This window comes from Rhinatrema bivittatum, chromosome 18 (genome assembly GCF_901001135.1).
Source record: "Rhinatrema bivittatum chromosome 18, aRhiBiv1.1, whole genome shotgun sequence".
NCBI lineage: Eukaryota > Metazoa > Chordata > Amphibia > Gymnophiona > Rhinatrematidae > Rhinatrema > Rhinatrema bivittatum.
Genome location: NC_042632.1, coordinates 34,317,533 through 34,332,635, shown reverse-complemented (window position 1 = coordinate 34,332,635; position 15,103 = coordinate 34,317,533). Strand labels below are relative to the sequence as shown.

Below are 15,103 nucleotides of genomic sequence, written 5' to 3'. Positions count from 1 at the left end.
TCTCGCCTGTTGTCATTTCTCTGCACCCGGATTTAAAGTCTCCAAAACCATGGCCGAGATGTCCATTTTCCATCAGTTTTTGCCTGGTGTATTTTAACTGGGGTTTTTTTTTTTTTTATTACCAATATGAATTTTGCTGGGAATTAAACGAAAAACAAACTATAGCTGATCCCTAGGCAAAGTATTGTTGTGTGTCTGGCATGGCTGCTCTGATGGGGAGGTGGGGACCTGATCTTGCTTTCCTCAGCTTGTCCCTTTTTCTTGACAAGTCCCTTATCTCCTTGTGCTCTGTCTGCAGCTCTGAGCCCGGAGGAAGCGGAGTCTGCTCTGGAAGCTGCCAGCTTCTTCCCCGAGGACCTGACCCCAGAAGGTAAACCTCATTTCTGCTCTCATCAGCCGTTTTCAGCTGGATCCTGCTCTTCTGCTTTTCCTTTCATAACTGCTGTTTGCCCTCTTCTTTTTTTTTTTTTTTTTTTTTTTTGTAATTTTCTTTTTATTGAAATTTAATTCGCAATGAAATATTTAGTTCAAAATAAATAGAATAAAAATACAAAGGTGTAAAGAAATTACAAAGGAAACCTATTCAGAAATACCAACAAGGACTTAAGGAGCAATTTCACAAGACCCCCATCTTGGAGGAGGATAAAGCAAGAACTAAGGGAAAACAGACAAATACAGCCATAATCTCCAAAACTGCCCAAGCGTTCCCACCGACCCATGCAGACCTGCACCTATACTTTCTCATTAAGGAACGACTCGAAATGGCTAGAGTCAAAAAAGTTACCAAATGTCCCTCTTTCCAGTTTTTCTCTTTAGTCCTGTTAAATCCGACATTGTCACTTGCCTGCGCCTTGTTAGTAGGAACGGGCGTGGGACGTGGGAAGTTTAACTGCGCAGGCTGCACTGATGCACAGTTTGCAAATGAATAATTCTGGTCATTCCCCATGGAGTTCTAGCTGCAGGGCAGAGGCATCCATTGTCTGGCATGCAGGAGGGGCTCCTGGAAGGAGGGGGGAAGGCGTGTGCTCTCAGTTGATTGTCTCCTTTCACTGTCTGTACCCCACGTTCTTTCCTTCCCAAGGCCCAGGGACTGTGATGCAGTCCTGAAACTCACCAGTAGCCTGTTGCCTTCCAAAAGAGCAGCTCTTGTTTATTTTGGGCGTGTTCAGATTTGAGAGCTCTTGTTATCTGCAGCCCATATCTGATCTGTTCAGCTTTAATCTCCTGCTGGTTCTCACTGCTTATTTTTTTGTTTCCTCCTTCATTGTCTGTCTGCCTGTCTTCGTCTCTCCATCCGGTTTCTCTTCTGAATTCGACTCTGCCCTCCCTTTTGAAACCGTTCTCTCTCTTGCTCTCCTGCCGCAGTAACTCCTTCTGCTTCTGAGCTGGATCTCTGCCTGCACTGTGAGGCCCCAGGTTAGTTCTGCATTCCACCTATGATAATCTGCAGGCCCTTCAGCAGACCCTCACTAAATGTCTCATCTTGCAGGCTCGGGCTTGGCCCAGATCCATCCGCCCGGCAGTCAGTATGGGATTCTTAGGGCCCAGCAGAGGGTGCGGTCTGTAGAGAAATTCTTGGTGAACGGTAGAGTCTGTGGCATTCGTGACAGGGAATAGTGTAGGTATACTGGTGGTTGGGGATCAACAGCTATGACAGTTAGGACCTGAAATGCTGCATGGGAGAACTCCTGCATCCTGCTGCCACAGTCACTGAACGGGTTGGGTAACCTTAATCTTCCTCCACCTACAGCCCCTTGCTGAGTTAGTGCTGGCTGAACCAGGTGAATGGGGGAATCGACAGACACGGATTATTTTACAGATTTGTTTCCATGCGGGTGATTTGGTGTGAGTCACGGAGCTCGCTCTTGTCTTGTTTGTCATGTGTTTTGCAACCTAAAAAAGGGGTTATTTATCTGCATTTCTGTCTTGCATTCCTCCCTGTAGAAACACCTGGGCAGAAAGAGCAGTCAGAAGCTGGAAATGAGAACTGCCAGGAAAAGAAAGGTACCTGCCATTTCTTAGCATTGGGGTAGAGAATGTTTGGCAGGACTGATTTGGGAAGAAGCATTTTAACCTGGCCAGCTAAAAAGTTGGTGCAATTGAAATGCCCTGAAGTGCGATGCAGTGCATACTGGAAAAAATAAAATCACTTTTAACATTTGATTTCCCTGCTGGCTTCAGGGTGCCGGGCGCCCAACTCCCCGGAGTTGCAAGCCTCAAAGTGCAGAGAAGATCATTAACACTTGTTTTCCTTCTGTAGCACATTTGGTGAGTTCTGTGAATGAGGGGCTGTGTTTCTCTGTCATTGTTTGAAATTGTAAAGCATCTAGGGGTTAAAAATAGATAGGTGTTCTGTATTAATGGAAGCTTTAAATTTTCCCAGGGTAGAGACCTTTTGCAACCTGTTGGGCAGTCTCGTCATACATCCTAAGGGGACTAAACTCTGTTCATCACATAACCAGCATAAGGCACATTGCTAGGACAGTGTGGGGGCACCTTGCTGTACTGCTGCCTATACAGTACCTGCTCTGTAGAACTATGGAGCATCTCCAGTAGATTGTTCAACACTTTAACTAGCGTTAGCTAGAAAATATCGTTTGAAAGCATCAGTGGAAGGATGACGACTGTAACCCAGACCTACTTTTGAGGGCTCTTTCATTCATTAAGGCCAGGCCATTACAGTCAACTTAGAGATGCTTGAAATGATTATACTCCGTTGACCTGGTTGTCTCTTCCCATTACAGAGGAGAAGGGGAACAGTCCTCCAGACTACAAGTATTACCTGCAAATGTGGGCAAAGCAGAAAGAGACAAAGAGAGAGACTCTCAAAGACCTGCCCAAAATGAACCAGGTAGAGTGAAATCGGAGACCCCTTTTAGCATGCAGTCTGGTTTATCCTTCTGGAAACTCCAAATTATTCAGGACATCTGCCTGCTGCTCTGGGGAGCTAGAGCGCTTGCTTTTGGAGGGGGATCTTCATGGTTAGTTCATAGTCTTTTAAGTCTTTTGCCACGAATCAGCCCTCTCCCAGCAAATACTCATCCAAAATCCTTTTTCTCACTCAACGTACAATAAAGCTCTGGAATTTGTTGCCAGAGGATGTGGTTAGTGCAGTTAGTGTAGCTGGGTTCAAAAAAGGTTTGGATAAGTTCTTGGAGGAGAAGTCCATTAACGGCTATTAATCAAGTTTACTTAGGGAATGGCCACTGTTATTAATTGCATCAGTATCATGGGATCTTCTTAGTTTTTGGGTACTTGCCAGGTTCTTGTGGCCTGGTTTGGCCACTGTTGGAAACAGGATGCTGGGCTTGATGGACCCTTGGTCTGACCCAGCATGGCAATTTCTTATGTTCTTAAGGCTCTTTCACCCAGGAAGCTGTTTAAATATCAGCAGGGAGTGAGAACTGTGGGCTTTCTCATGCACATTGTTAAATCGACAGTACCATGCCTACAATTGGTTTTCAGTGAGGGAAAGTAGGTCTTCTTAATGACAAACCTATAAAAAGCCCTCCTGAAGTTTGAGATTGGACTGTGAGTGACACCTCTACCTTAATGTATTTTGTATCCTCTTTGGTCATGAAAGACTTTTCTGCAGATTTATTTATTTATTTAGAGATTTTTTTTCTATACCGCGGCACGTTAATAACATCACCTCGGTTTACAAAAAACCGAGGTGATGACTTTTGTTTTGTTTTTGGGGGGTAGACCAACCTCCTGACTTTGAGAGCAGCTAAACCAGGTATCTGCTCAAACATGCTTAAGTTCCCAGTAATCTGAGAAGAGAACAAACATGAAACTGGATGAATCTGAGCCTTGACACACTATATCACACACAAGATTTTAAGAGAGGGCTGTCTCTTTTTTGTGAACTTTTTTTTATTTTCAGAGATGCAGACTATACAATGCATGCTTTCTTATAATAATGTTGGTTGTGAGCCTGAATGTGCCAAAAAAATCCTGCACCCCGGTTTTTCTACATGAAATCAACAAGTCTAATAAAGTATAAAAATACAGCATCATCCAACTGTTCTGTCAGATTATAGTTTTACAAAATGTGATTACCATATATTGTTTAGTACAGTGGATACTGCAGATGTTTGCCTGTGTTAAGCAGTTTTGAGTAAATAAGGATCGTTGCAAATAACTTTACATCCAGAGCAAACTCTGCATCATTTATAAAAATACAAAGCCAGCAAGAGCAGATGCCGGTCCATAATTGTTAATGTACTCAAAAACAAACCATGCGACCAGAAGTTTATCAGTTTGAAAATACAATGAGGTTATCAACTTTTTCAACTGCAGCAATATCTCTTATCCTATCTAGCATTAGAGGTTTATTTGGTTCGTTTGTCGACTCCAAACCTTTGCTAGAATTGGTTTAACAGTCAATGGGTTGTAAGCAATTCTGTTGTATTTTTTTTTTTATGAGAGTCAAAGACCTGACCTGTGATCTGTTTTGTTTTGCAGGAACAGTTCATTGAACTGTGCAAGACCCTTTACAACATGTTCAGTGAAGATCCAGTGGAACAAGAACTGTACCATGCCATCGCCACTGTGGCCAGTCTCCTCCTACGCATTGGTGAAGTTGGCAAAAAGTTTTCCAGTTTGTCCATAAAGAAAGCTGAAGACAACAAAGTAGACTTTGCCAAAGGCCCTATCAGTGAAGATGAGGAAGAGCTGTCACACAATTCTGAGCACAGCCAGGATCCAGAGCAGCCACTCTTCCCAGACGACTCTGGAGATACCCAGCACAGAAATACTGAAGAAGACATTCCAAGCCTGGAGGAGGGAGGAGGTGTAGAAGAAACAGGATCCCCCGCACAGCTTTTATCAGATGACGAAACGAAAGATGACTTGTCTATGTCCTCCTACTCCCTGGTCAGCACTGGCTCCCTGCAGTGTGAGGATATTGCAGATGATACGGTCCTGGTTGGCTGTGAAGGCAGCAGCTCCTCCGCAAGGTATGGCAGCAGCATTGACACTGACTGGTCAATCTCCTTTGAGCAAATCTTGGCCTCCATGCTCACGGAGGCAGCTCTGGTGAACTACTTTGAGAAGAAGGTGGACATTAACCAGAAGATCAAGGAGCAGAAGAAGGTGGAGAGGCAGATAAGCTCGTCCAGTGACTATGAATTGCCGTCTGTCTCAGGATGACCAAGAAAATTGGCAGAAGCTTAGTGGAATTTTGGAGGGAAGGGGAAAATATGATGCTTGAAGCCAGTTGGTGGAAGATTTTGTACTAAGACACTTTCCAAGAGTTTGTAGCTCACTATGTTGACTAGGTCCAACTAAATGATATGTATATCTTTCCACAGTGGCTAGTTATTGCAGATGCCTTAGCAGAGATCTTTCTTATTGGAATAGTGCTGTATTTCTGAAGAGCATGAAAGCCGGTAGTATATAATTGTTCCCTAGGCGCATAGAATGACCTTTTTAAATTATGCATGTCTGTCTTTGCCTATTTTTTTATCAAATGATTTTATTGAATGTGCAGCTGCCTGTCCACTGTCTGTAGTTAGAAACGAATTCACCCCAAGCCAAATTGCAGTCAGCCTTAACAGTTCCTGCTAGTTTGGATGTCCTATGAACTGCCATACCAGCCTGGCCCGCTGCACTGGAGAATAGTGGAGCTAGCATGGTTTTCCAGATCTCTGAATACGTTGTGGCAAGACGAGCAATAATTGCTCTGGGTTTCTGCATAATTCTCTCCAAAGGATGGCGCTTCCCCATGCCCTTTAGGTTTCATGCTGGTTTTCTTGAAGCTAGGACATCTGTATGTCTCAGAATGTATATGGCAATGTGGCATGAGAAGCACAGCCTTGCAGATTGTTTTGATATTGCATACATTCTCTTTGTGTCCAATTGCTCCTAATGCGCTATTGTAATCGCGTATCCCAGAAGTAATACGACTGCTGGGATAGAGGTTCTCTATCCCAGCAGTCTGCATTTTACAGTGAAATTTTAGGGAAACACTACTTTTAGTCCCATTTTACACTTCTTTTCCTTTAAGCATGTGATGCAAGTGGTAGGGTTATCTGCCAAGATGCTGGCGATGAAGCTCCTATGAGTGGCCAGAGTTTCATGTCCAAGGAGTATCGTTTGAAGTATAGTGCCCAGCAGTGCTAGCCTAATTATACGGCTTAGGAAATGATGATGAACTTTCTGTAGTGTAAATCACACCAATCATAAGCTGGTGTTGCAGTACAGGCACACACACACACAGCCTCTGTGAACTTAATGCTGCTTTTAATAGAAGAACCTTTTGACAGAAATCTGCTGCCAGATCTCCATTTTCTATCCTTGCCATTTCCTTCCTTACTAAGTGTGCTGCTAATAAAGTGATTAAAAGTATAGCATTGAAATCACTTTGATTGTCATTATGTGACCGACTCACCAATCACATCCATTAAGTATTGAACTCGCACCTAGGAGTAATACTTGACATAGTCTTACCCGAATATTGAGTGTGGGTTTTTTTTTTCTCCCCCGGTGGCTAGGTGCAGCAGCAGCACAGCACAGTGTTCCAAGATCTGCAATATGAATGCTTCTGTTAACGTTTTGACACCTTGAGCCATGTCTCTAATGCACTGGGCATTCATGTTAGAAGCTGAGTGTTCTCTTGGGCAGCTTTTCCGTGTCTGGAAGGCAGTCTGTGAGGTAGCAGTGGAGCACGTGTGCATGCTGTGCCTGCTTAATATAATTTCAGGATGGGTTAGTATTATTGTGCTATATTGGCCAACCCTGAAGAAAGTGACTGAAAGCTAGAATAACTAGTGCAGCTTGTAGCTAGAGTGGAGGAGTACCTTCACACTGTCATGTATTGGTCAGTGGCTTGACTGAATTGAGGTCTGGCTGTGGCTGAGCCCACCATGCAAGGGACCATCATTCCTTTCCATATCTGTTCCTCATTTCCTTACAGGACACTTGGTGTCCCAAGGAGAGAGAGGTACAGCACTCAGGAGATGAGAGCTTACAGTGAAGTTGAAAGAGTGTGACAAAGCAACCTCATAACACATGCACATTTTGTATCACTACCAACCAGTGTCATGCAGAAAGAGGCATGCATTTCACATGTTGGAGTGAGAGAGAGAGAGAACAGCTTGATTGTTTCCAAAACGATGCATATGCTGGTGTAGTTGCCTATGTTTTCGTACTGTTGATAATAGGATATTTAAGAAGTTTCTCCTGTCTCTTTGAGGACCACCTGAATAGAACTACAGCCTTTCCTAACTATATAATTTATTGTCACTTTTTAGAAATGGTAGTCTATGATTTTAATTGTTCATGTCTAATTGTACCACGTATTCAATAAATGGATCAAAATTCTACATACAACATATAATTGTACATTTACTGTATTTCATTGAGTCATTTTTTTCTACTTGTGCAGTTTCCAACATTTGAGTGTGAACATGTGACACTTAGGACCGAATTTTTAAAGCATTGCTCGCGCCAAAAAGCGCATATATGCAAGTAAAGTGTATTTTAAAAGCCAGAAATTACGCACGTTTATATGCAAGCTTGAGTATAAGAGGCGGAGTTCTGGGGTGAGGCATGGGTGTTCAGGGCGGAGCCAAATGTTATTCACATAACTCTGTATTTTAAAACCAGAGGCTGCAGCCGATATCCACTCCATGAACTTCCGGACCGAGCCTCAAACCAGGGCCCAAGAGGATCCTGAAATTTTGTCTTTTAATCTTTTTTTTTTTTTGGCTTTCACTCCAGACTGCAGTTTTACCCCATCTACCATCTACAGTCGGGAGAATTGCTGGACCAGAGGCAGCATGGATTCACCAGGGGAAGATCCTGTTAGACAAATCTGATTGACTTTTTGACTGGGTAACCAAGGAATTGGATCAAGGAAGAGCACTCAATGTCATAGAAACATAACATAGAAATGACGGCAGAAAAAGACCAAACAGTCCATCCAGTCTGCCCAGCAAGTTTCACACTTTTTTTTTCTCATACTTATGTTACTCTTGGCTCTTAGTAACCTTTTGGTTCTATTTCCCTTCCACCCCCACCATTAATGAGAGAGCAGTGTTGGAACTGCATCTAAGTGAAATATCTAGCTTGCTTAGTTAGGGGTAGTAACTGCCGCAATAAGCAAGCTACACCCATGCTTATTTGTTTACCCAGACTAAATAATCCAGTCCTTATTGGTTGTTGTCTGTATATAGATCCACTTTTCTTCATTCCCCCTGCCGTTGAAGCAGAGAGTTATGCTGGATATGCATTGAAAGTGAAGTATCAGACTTTCTTCCCTGCCGTTGAAGCAGGGGAAATCCAAGTAGATGAAGTCATCTACTTGGATTTCAGCAAAGCTTTTGATACAGTCCCGCATAGGAAACTGGTGAATAAAATGAGAAGCTTAGGAGTGAATGCAGAGGTGGTGGCCTAGATTGCAAACTGGTTGATGGACAGAAGACAATGTGTGATGGTAAATGGAACTCTCTCTGAAGAGAGAGCAGTTTTTAGCGGTGTACTGCAAGGATCGGTGTTGGGACCGGTCCTGTTCAATATCTTTGTGAACAACATTGCGGACGGGATAGAAGGTAAGGTTTGTCTTTTTGCGGATGACACTAAGATCTGCAACAGAGTGAACACGCCGGAAGGAGTGGAGAGAATGAGACGGGATTTAAGGACTCTGGAAGAGTGGTCGAAGATATGGCAGCTGAGATTCAATGCCAAGAAGTCCAGTCATGCATATGGGGAGTGGAAATCCGAATGAACTGTATTCGATTGGGGGGGGGGGGGGGGGGGAGGCTGATGTGCACTGAGCAGGAGAGAGACTTTGGGGTGATAGTGTCTAATGATCTGAAGTCGGCAAAACAATGTGACAAGGCGATAGCTAAAGCCAGAAGAATGCTGGGCTGCATAGAGAGAGGAATATCGAGTAAGAAAAGGGAAGTAATTATCCCCTTGTACAGGTCCTTAGTGAGGCCTCACCTGGAGTACTGTGTTCAGTTCTGGAGACCATATCTACAAAGAGACAGAGACAAGATGGAGGCGGTCCAGAGAAGGCGACCAGAAAGGTGGAGGGTCTTCATCGAATGACTTATGAGGAGAGATTGAAGAATCTAAATATGTACACCCTGGAGGAAAGGAGGAGCAGAGGTGATATGATACAGACTTTCAGATACTTGAAAGGTTTTAATGATCCAAAGACAATGACAAACCTTTTCCGTCAGAAAAAAATCATCAGAACCACGGGTCATGAGTTGAAGCTCCAGGGAGGAAGACTCAGAACCAATGTCAGGAAGTATTTCTTCACGGAGAGGGTGGTGGATGCCTGGAATGCCCTTCCGGAGGAAGTGGTGAAGACCAGAACTGTGAAGGACTTCAAAGGGGGGTGAGATAAACACTGTGGATCCATAAAGTCTAGAGGACGTGAATGAAGAGTGGGTGGCTCGCGGGAATGACGGCTACTGCGTGAAGATAATACCCTTATTCAATAAACATACACACAGTTAATGCGACTCCAACATTGCTCTAAGCTTCAACGGCAAGAGGAAATGTGGAAAAAAGGATTTGCATTCACAAAAATGCGGGGAGAGGCTTGCTTGTTATGGCGGTTACTACCCCAAACCAAATAAGCCTGATACTTCACTTTCAATGCATATCCAGCATAGCTCTCTGCTTCAACAGCAGGGGCAATGAAAAAAAGTGGATCTATATACAGCCAACAACCAACAAGGACTGAATTACATAGTCTGGATAAACAAATAGAATATTACACAAGGCTCTGACTATAATCCACAAAGTCATTCACAACCAACAACAACTAGACCTCCAGATTCCCCTCAAATTATACTCATCAGACAGACCGATTCGAGAAGCATACAAAGGCACCCTGCAACCCCCTACAACGAAATCCTCTCGCCTATCATCTACCAAAGAACGAACCTTCTCTACAGCTGGCCCAACCATCTGGAACAAGATGCCCACAGAACTCAGATTAGAACCATGCCCGTTTACCTTCCGCAAAAAACTTAAGACATGGCTCTTCATCCAGGCCTTCACTTAATCTACAGTTCCAGCAATTCCTTACTAATTCAGACAATGACTTTTACCTAAAACTCTCTGACAAGTGTAGCCTATACACTTATGCCTCTTCTCATCATATTATTGTATTATCTAATTTGTTCAGTTATTCTTTCTATCGCTCCGGCTATCCTAGCCCTCCAGGTTAATACCCCTTGTTATATGTAACTTTCATTTCTTGTTATATGGTTGACTTTGTTATTCCCCTCATGTTATCTGTAAACCGATCTGATATGAATTCTCTTTCATGAAGGTCGGTATATAAAAATGTTAAATAAATAAATAAATAAATAAGCATGGGTGTAGCTTGCTTATTGCAGCGGTTACTACCCCTAACTAATTATGCTAGATATTTCACTTAGATGCAGTTCCAACACTGCTCTCTACATTAATGGTGGGGGTGGAAGGGAAATAGAACCAAAAGGTTACTAAGAGCCAAGACTAACAGATAAGTATGAGGAAAAAAAAAAGTGTGAAGCTTACTGGGCAGACTGGATGGGCCGTTTGGTCTTCTTCTGCCGTCGTTTCTATCTGCTGGAGACAGAAATACTGAGGGCCTGCAAATGCCACTCTGCGTTATTTACAGTGTTGGTGAAACTATCTCTGACTCCGTCCACTGGCAGGGAGGCAAAACCCAGGAGTCTGGACTGATCTGGGTATATACAAGGAAACACATGTTCTTGTGGGGTTAAGATTCCATACTACCTTTACTAAGGACTCCTATTTTCTGCATACTTATACATTTTGGGATGAGCAAAATTCAAAAGGTCTCGGATATGGTAACATTCATGTCCAGTGACTATAAGTAGTTCATTTTTCATATGTGTATTACCCTAGACCTCTGTTGACCTACAATTGTAATTATGTGACAAAAGCTGCTTAGCTAAACTCTCATTTCACTTTGCTTTTTCTTTATTTTTATTTTATTTATCGAGTTTTATATACTGTAGTTTGGTTTCGCCATCCTAACAGTTAACAATGTTTTGATGTTTAACAGTGTTCAAAAGTTCATAGGCTAGTTGATATAGTGATCCACCTCAAAGTGCTTTCATATGTAATGGAATAATATGCACTTTGGCACCAGAAAGTGTGTACTATTCCACTATTCTGATTTCATTACCCACCCCAGAGAGCTTACATCAGAAAGTGTGTACTATTCCACTATTCTGATTTCATTACCCACCCCAGAGAGCTTACATTTTAACTTAAAAACTTTGGTTTGACTTATTTCAAAAACTTACTTTTCATTTTAAACAAGGTTTTAATCTGTCAAACGACTGCTAAGCCCATTTATAAGGGCGTTGGTATTCGCTTTAGGCAATTCTACGAGCGGAGAAGAGGAAGCCGAGCCAACAACCGTGGTTACAATGAGGAAGTAGCGCCTTCCGGTCCGAGGCGGATGTTGGAAAAGCGCGGGAACGGGAAGCGGAAGTAGTTCGGAGGCAGGAGAGGATAGACAAAAGTTCATGCTTTTGTTATTTAGAGTAATCGGAGAAGATTGTTTCGCTTCTTTATAAGTCTGTGAGCTACAAAATATACATTATTATTCTGCGCGCCCTAACGTGTTGCTGAGTGGGAGATTGCCCGTCTACAGTGGATCGTATTATTTTGCTGGGGCGCCTGTAAACGCAGATCGTGGCCGAGGAGCAGCAGCGCAGAGAGGAGAAGATGGTGCAGGAGTTTCAGGTCCTCCAGTGTTTCGCCTGTAAATGTTTTCAGGTTCACCAGGTGCGTTTGCTAGTGCCCCCCCCCCCCCCCCCCCCCGCTCCATCTGAATCCCAAGAGGGAGACAACGGAAGCAGTAAAAACAACTTTGTGAATGACAGGCGCCCGGCAGTTGTCTAGTGTAGCCGAATTGATATCGATCAGTGCAGTTCTTGCTGCAGCAGTAACGTACCAGCTAATTCAGGTGCTGTTTAACATATGCAACATAATGAAGATGTTTTAACTGATTTTATGTTTCAAGCCTCAGGAGACATTTATTTATGTATTTTAATTTTTGAATGCTCTAGTGAGGCCGACCATTAGGACTTTTAAGTACATCTGAACTCCGATCCTTATAGTATGATGTTGCCCCGCTATATGGAAAACATAAATAAGTGGAGTTGATTGGGGAAATTTGTTGCCTTCTATTGAAAAAGTGTGAAAACATGTACAGGGGTGGCCAACTCCAGTTTTCAAGAGCCACATAGATCTGGTTTTCAGGTTATTCAAATGAATGCGCATGGGAGAGATTTGCATGCACTACCTCAATTAGATGCAAATGTTAAAATATTCCTACCTCTCCGTGGGGTTTTGGATATCGTTAAAGTTCTTTAAAAATTAGAAAAACCTTTCGGGGTAGATTTTAAGAAAGTGCGCCTTTGCGTATTTTTGTTGGCGCACCAGGCGCAAACAAAAGTACGCTTGATTTTAATAGATACGCGCGTATCAGCTAAAATCCAGGATCTGCGCGCGCAAGGCTGCCGATGTCGTGTAGCCGGCGTGCGCCAAGCCGCGCAGCCTGCCGCCGTTCCCTCCGAGGCCGCTCCGAAATCGGAGCGGCCTCAGAGGGAACTCGCTTTCGCCCTCCCCTCACCTTCCCCTCCCTTCCTCTATCTATCCCACCCCCCCCCCGGCCCTATCTAGACCTCCCCCCCTACCTTTGTCGGGGGATTTACGCCTCCCGGAGGGAGAAGTAAATCCCCGCGCGCCAGCGGGCCGCTAGCGTGCCGAGACGCGACCTGAGGGTGGTTCCAGAGGGTGCGGCCATGCCCCTGGACCGCCCCGGGCCGAAACCATGCCCCCGGGCCTGCCCCCGAAACGCCGCGTCCCGCCCCCAAAATGATCCGACACGCCCCCCTCGAAAAACCCCGGGACTTATGCGAGTCCCGGGGGTCTGCGCGTGCCGGTAGGCCTATGGAACATAGGCGCACCGGCGCGCAAGGCTCTGCTCGCATAAATCCGCCCGGATTTACGCGAGCAGGGCTTTTAAAATCATCCGCCCCTTCATGTTCTGTTGTTAAGTGTCATAAACACATAAGAGAGACAATAGGCCACGTACATGAAGAATTCTTCTAGTACACCCAATCTCCCGTTTCGGTGGACAGGAGGCCTTCTGTATGCAGCACATCTCAGTATTACTTCTGTGCAAGGAGGGATCTCTTCTGCAGCATTAATAGTAGCCTTTTCTCCTCCAGATCCTAAACCCATCACCTGCCTACCACATCCCCCTATATTACTAGGCAAGACACATCAAAGTTACATTGTTTTCTTTTGATTTGGTGTTCTTTATAGTTAAAGTTCATTTCTGTAACCAATCATAATATGAAATCGCTATGCAACAATAACCATCTTTATAGGTTTATAGTGTTTTGGGTTTTTTTTATAACTGCTTTAATAAAGAACAATTTATTCTGACAGACCTGAACTGGCGAGGTGGAAGATGTTTTCTAAGACAGACATGTAACAATCATTTAAAATGTACCAATGTCCGTCTCAAAACAGCGAACATAACTGCAAGGTCTATTTTATGGTCCAATAAAAGATATTGTAACTTAATGAAGTCTCCAGTATAACATAATGGAGAGATGAAATGCTTTGTTGGAAGAAAGAAGGTGGGGGGGGGGGGAGGAATCTTTTGCCAAATAAAAAGGAGTTCTTCCCTTAGCAGGCTCCTCTTAGCTGTGAATATAAGCCATTAAAACAGCAATAATTTTTCAATTAAAATTCATTTACTGTATGCCATCAAAGAAATGATCAAAACATCATACATGAATTCTACATATTGGGGCGGATTTTAAATGCCCTGCACGCGTAAATTCGGCCGGATTTACACACGCAGGGCCCTCGTGCAAGTCCCGGGCCTTCGTAAAAGGGGCGGGGAGGGGGCGTGTCGGGGGCGTTCCTGAAATGAGGCAGCATTTCGGGGGCGGGCCCGGGGGCGTGGTGCCGGCCTGGGGCGTGGTCGAGGCCTCCGGTCCAGCCCCCGGGTCGGGTGATGGCGCTCGCAGATTTACGTCTGCTTTTAGCAGGCGTAAATCTGCCAACAAAGGTAAGGGGAGGGGGGTTTAGGTAGGGGGACGGCGAAGGAAAGTTCCCTCCGAGGCCGCTCCGAAATCGGAGCGGCCTCGGAGGGAACAGGCAGCGCGCGCTGGGCTCGGTGCGCGAACAGAAGTACGCGATTGCGCAAATTTTTTAAATCTACCCCATTGAGAATTTTTTGAATCCCGTTGTTTCATCTTTTTGCACAATTTCCAAGTCTCGTCTTATCTTTTCTGGTATATTATATATAAGGGATGGCCAACTCTAATCCTAGAGTACAGTCGGGACTGGAAAGGGGGGGGTGGGGGTTGCCCTCGGTGTGAAGCCCTAAGGGGTATCATCAGCAAAGCTGCTTTTGCCTATGGACATAAGCACACAAGGCTCTGCCCCAATGACCTTATTGGCTAATGCCCCAAATCTCAACCCTCTGCCCCTCCCCTCCCAAGCAGTGTGCAAGGAACTGAATGGGGGGGAGATGTGTTCCTGGAGCAGACAGAGCACGATGCAAAGCAAAGAAGAACCAGCTCTAACCCAGTCCCTTCTCTCCTGCTATCTGCAGGGAACAGACAGGGGAGGGGGAACTAGAGTGCATAGAAGAATTCAGTTTTTATCTGCATATTTCTATTTCTAATGTGTAATCCCTTATCCTGAATGACATTTTGCAGGGTTTGTTTATTACTTCACCTAGTGCCTGGTAATTGAGGGAATTTGTGTTTTTTCCTATGAAGAGTAATAAAGGGAAAAGAATTCCAGTTCAGTCCACCCAGCCATTTCAGAGATTACCTTCAACCAATGTAGAATGAATATCTTTTAATTGCTAAGTTTAGGTATTGGGATTTTTTTAATGCAGTTTATTTCCAAAAAAGCAAAGAACATGTATTCACGAGCTTTCTGAAACACATATTTTGCAAAACAGAGTTTAAAATGTATTTATTTATGCATTTATTATTTTTATATACCGACATTCGATCGTTTCACATTCAGGTACTGTAGGTATTTCCCAATCCCCAGAGGGCTCACAGTCTGAGTTTCGTAT

General features: G+C 44.0%; 2 protein-coding genes across 3 annotated transcripts in view; both read left to right on the top strand.

Moving 5' to 3' along the window:
* Positions 1–7,337, top strand: part of TBC1D9B (TBC1 domain family member 9B) — a 56,479-nt gene extending 49,142 nt beyond the window's left edge. Inside the window, exons 18-22 of one of the 2 annotated variants that reach the window (XM_029583249.1) lie at positions 299–370; positions 1,366–1,416; positions 1,945–2,004; positions 2,745–2,851; positions 4,468–7,337. In XM_029583249.1, the coding sequence (XP_029439109.1) occupies positions 299–370; positions 1,366–1,416; positions 1,945–2,004; positions 2,745–2,851; positions 4,468–5,154 (977 nt within the window). In that variant the 3' untranslated portion in view covers positions 5,155–7,337. The remainder of the gene's footprint in view (positions 1–298; positions 371–1,365; positions 1,417–1,944; positions 2,005–2,744; positions 2,852–4,467) is intronic. The other variant, XM_029583250.1, reaches the window with a different exon arrangement.
* A 4,017-nt stretch (positions 7,338–11,354) lies between these two features.
* MRNIP (MRN complex interacting protein) overlaps positions 11,355–15,103 on the top strand; it is a 28,817-nt gene continuing 25,068 nt past the window's right edge. The window contains exon 1 of the mRNA XM_029583348.1: positions 11,355–11,772. Coding sequence (XP_029439208.1) covers positions 11,713–11,772 — 60 coding nt within the window. The 5' untranslated portion in view covers positions 11,355–11,712. The remainder of the gene's footprint in view (positions 11,773–15,103) is intronic.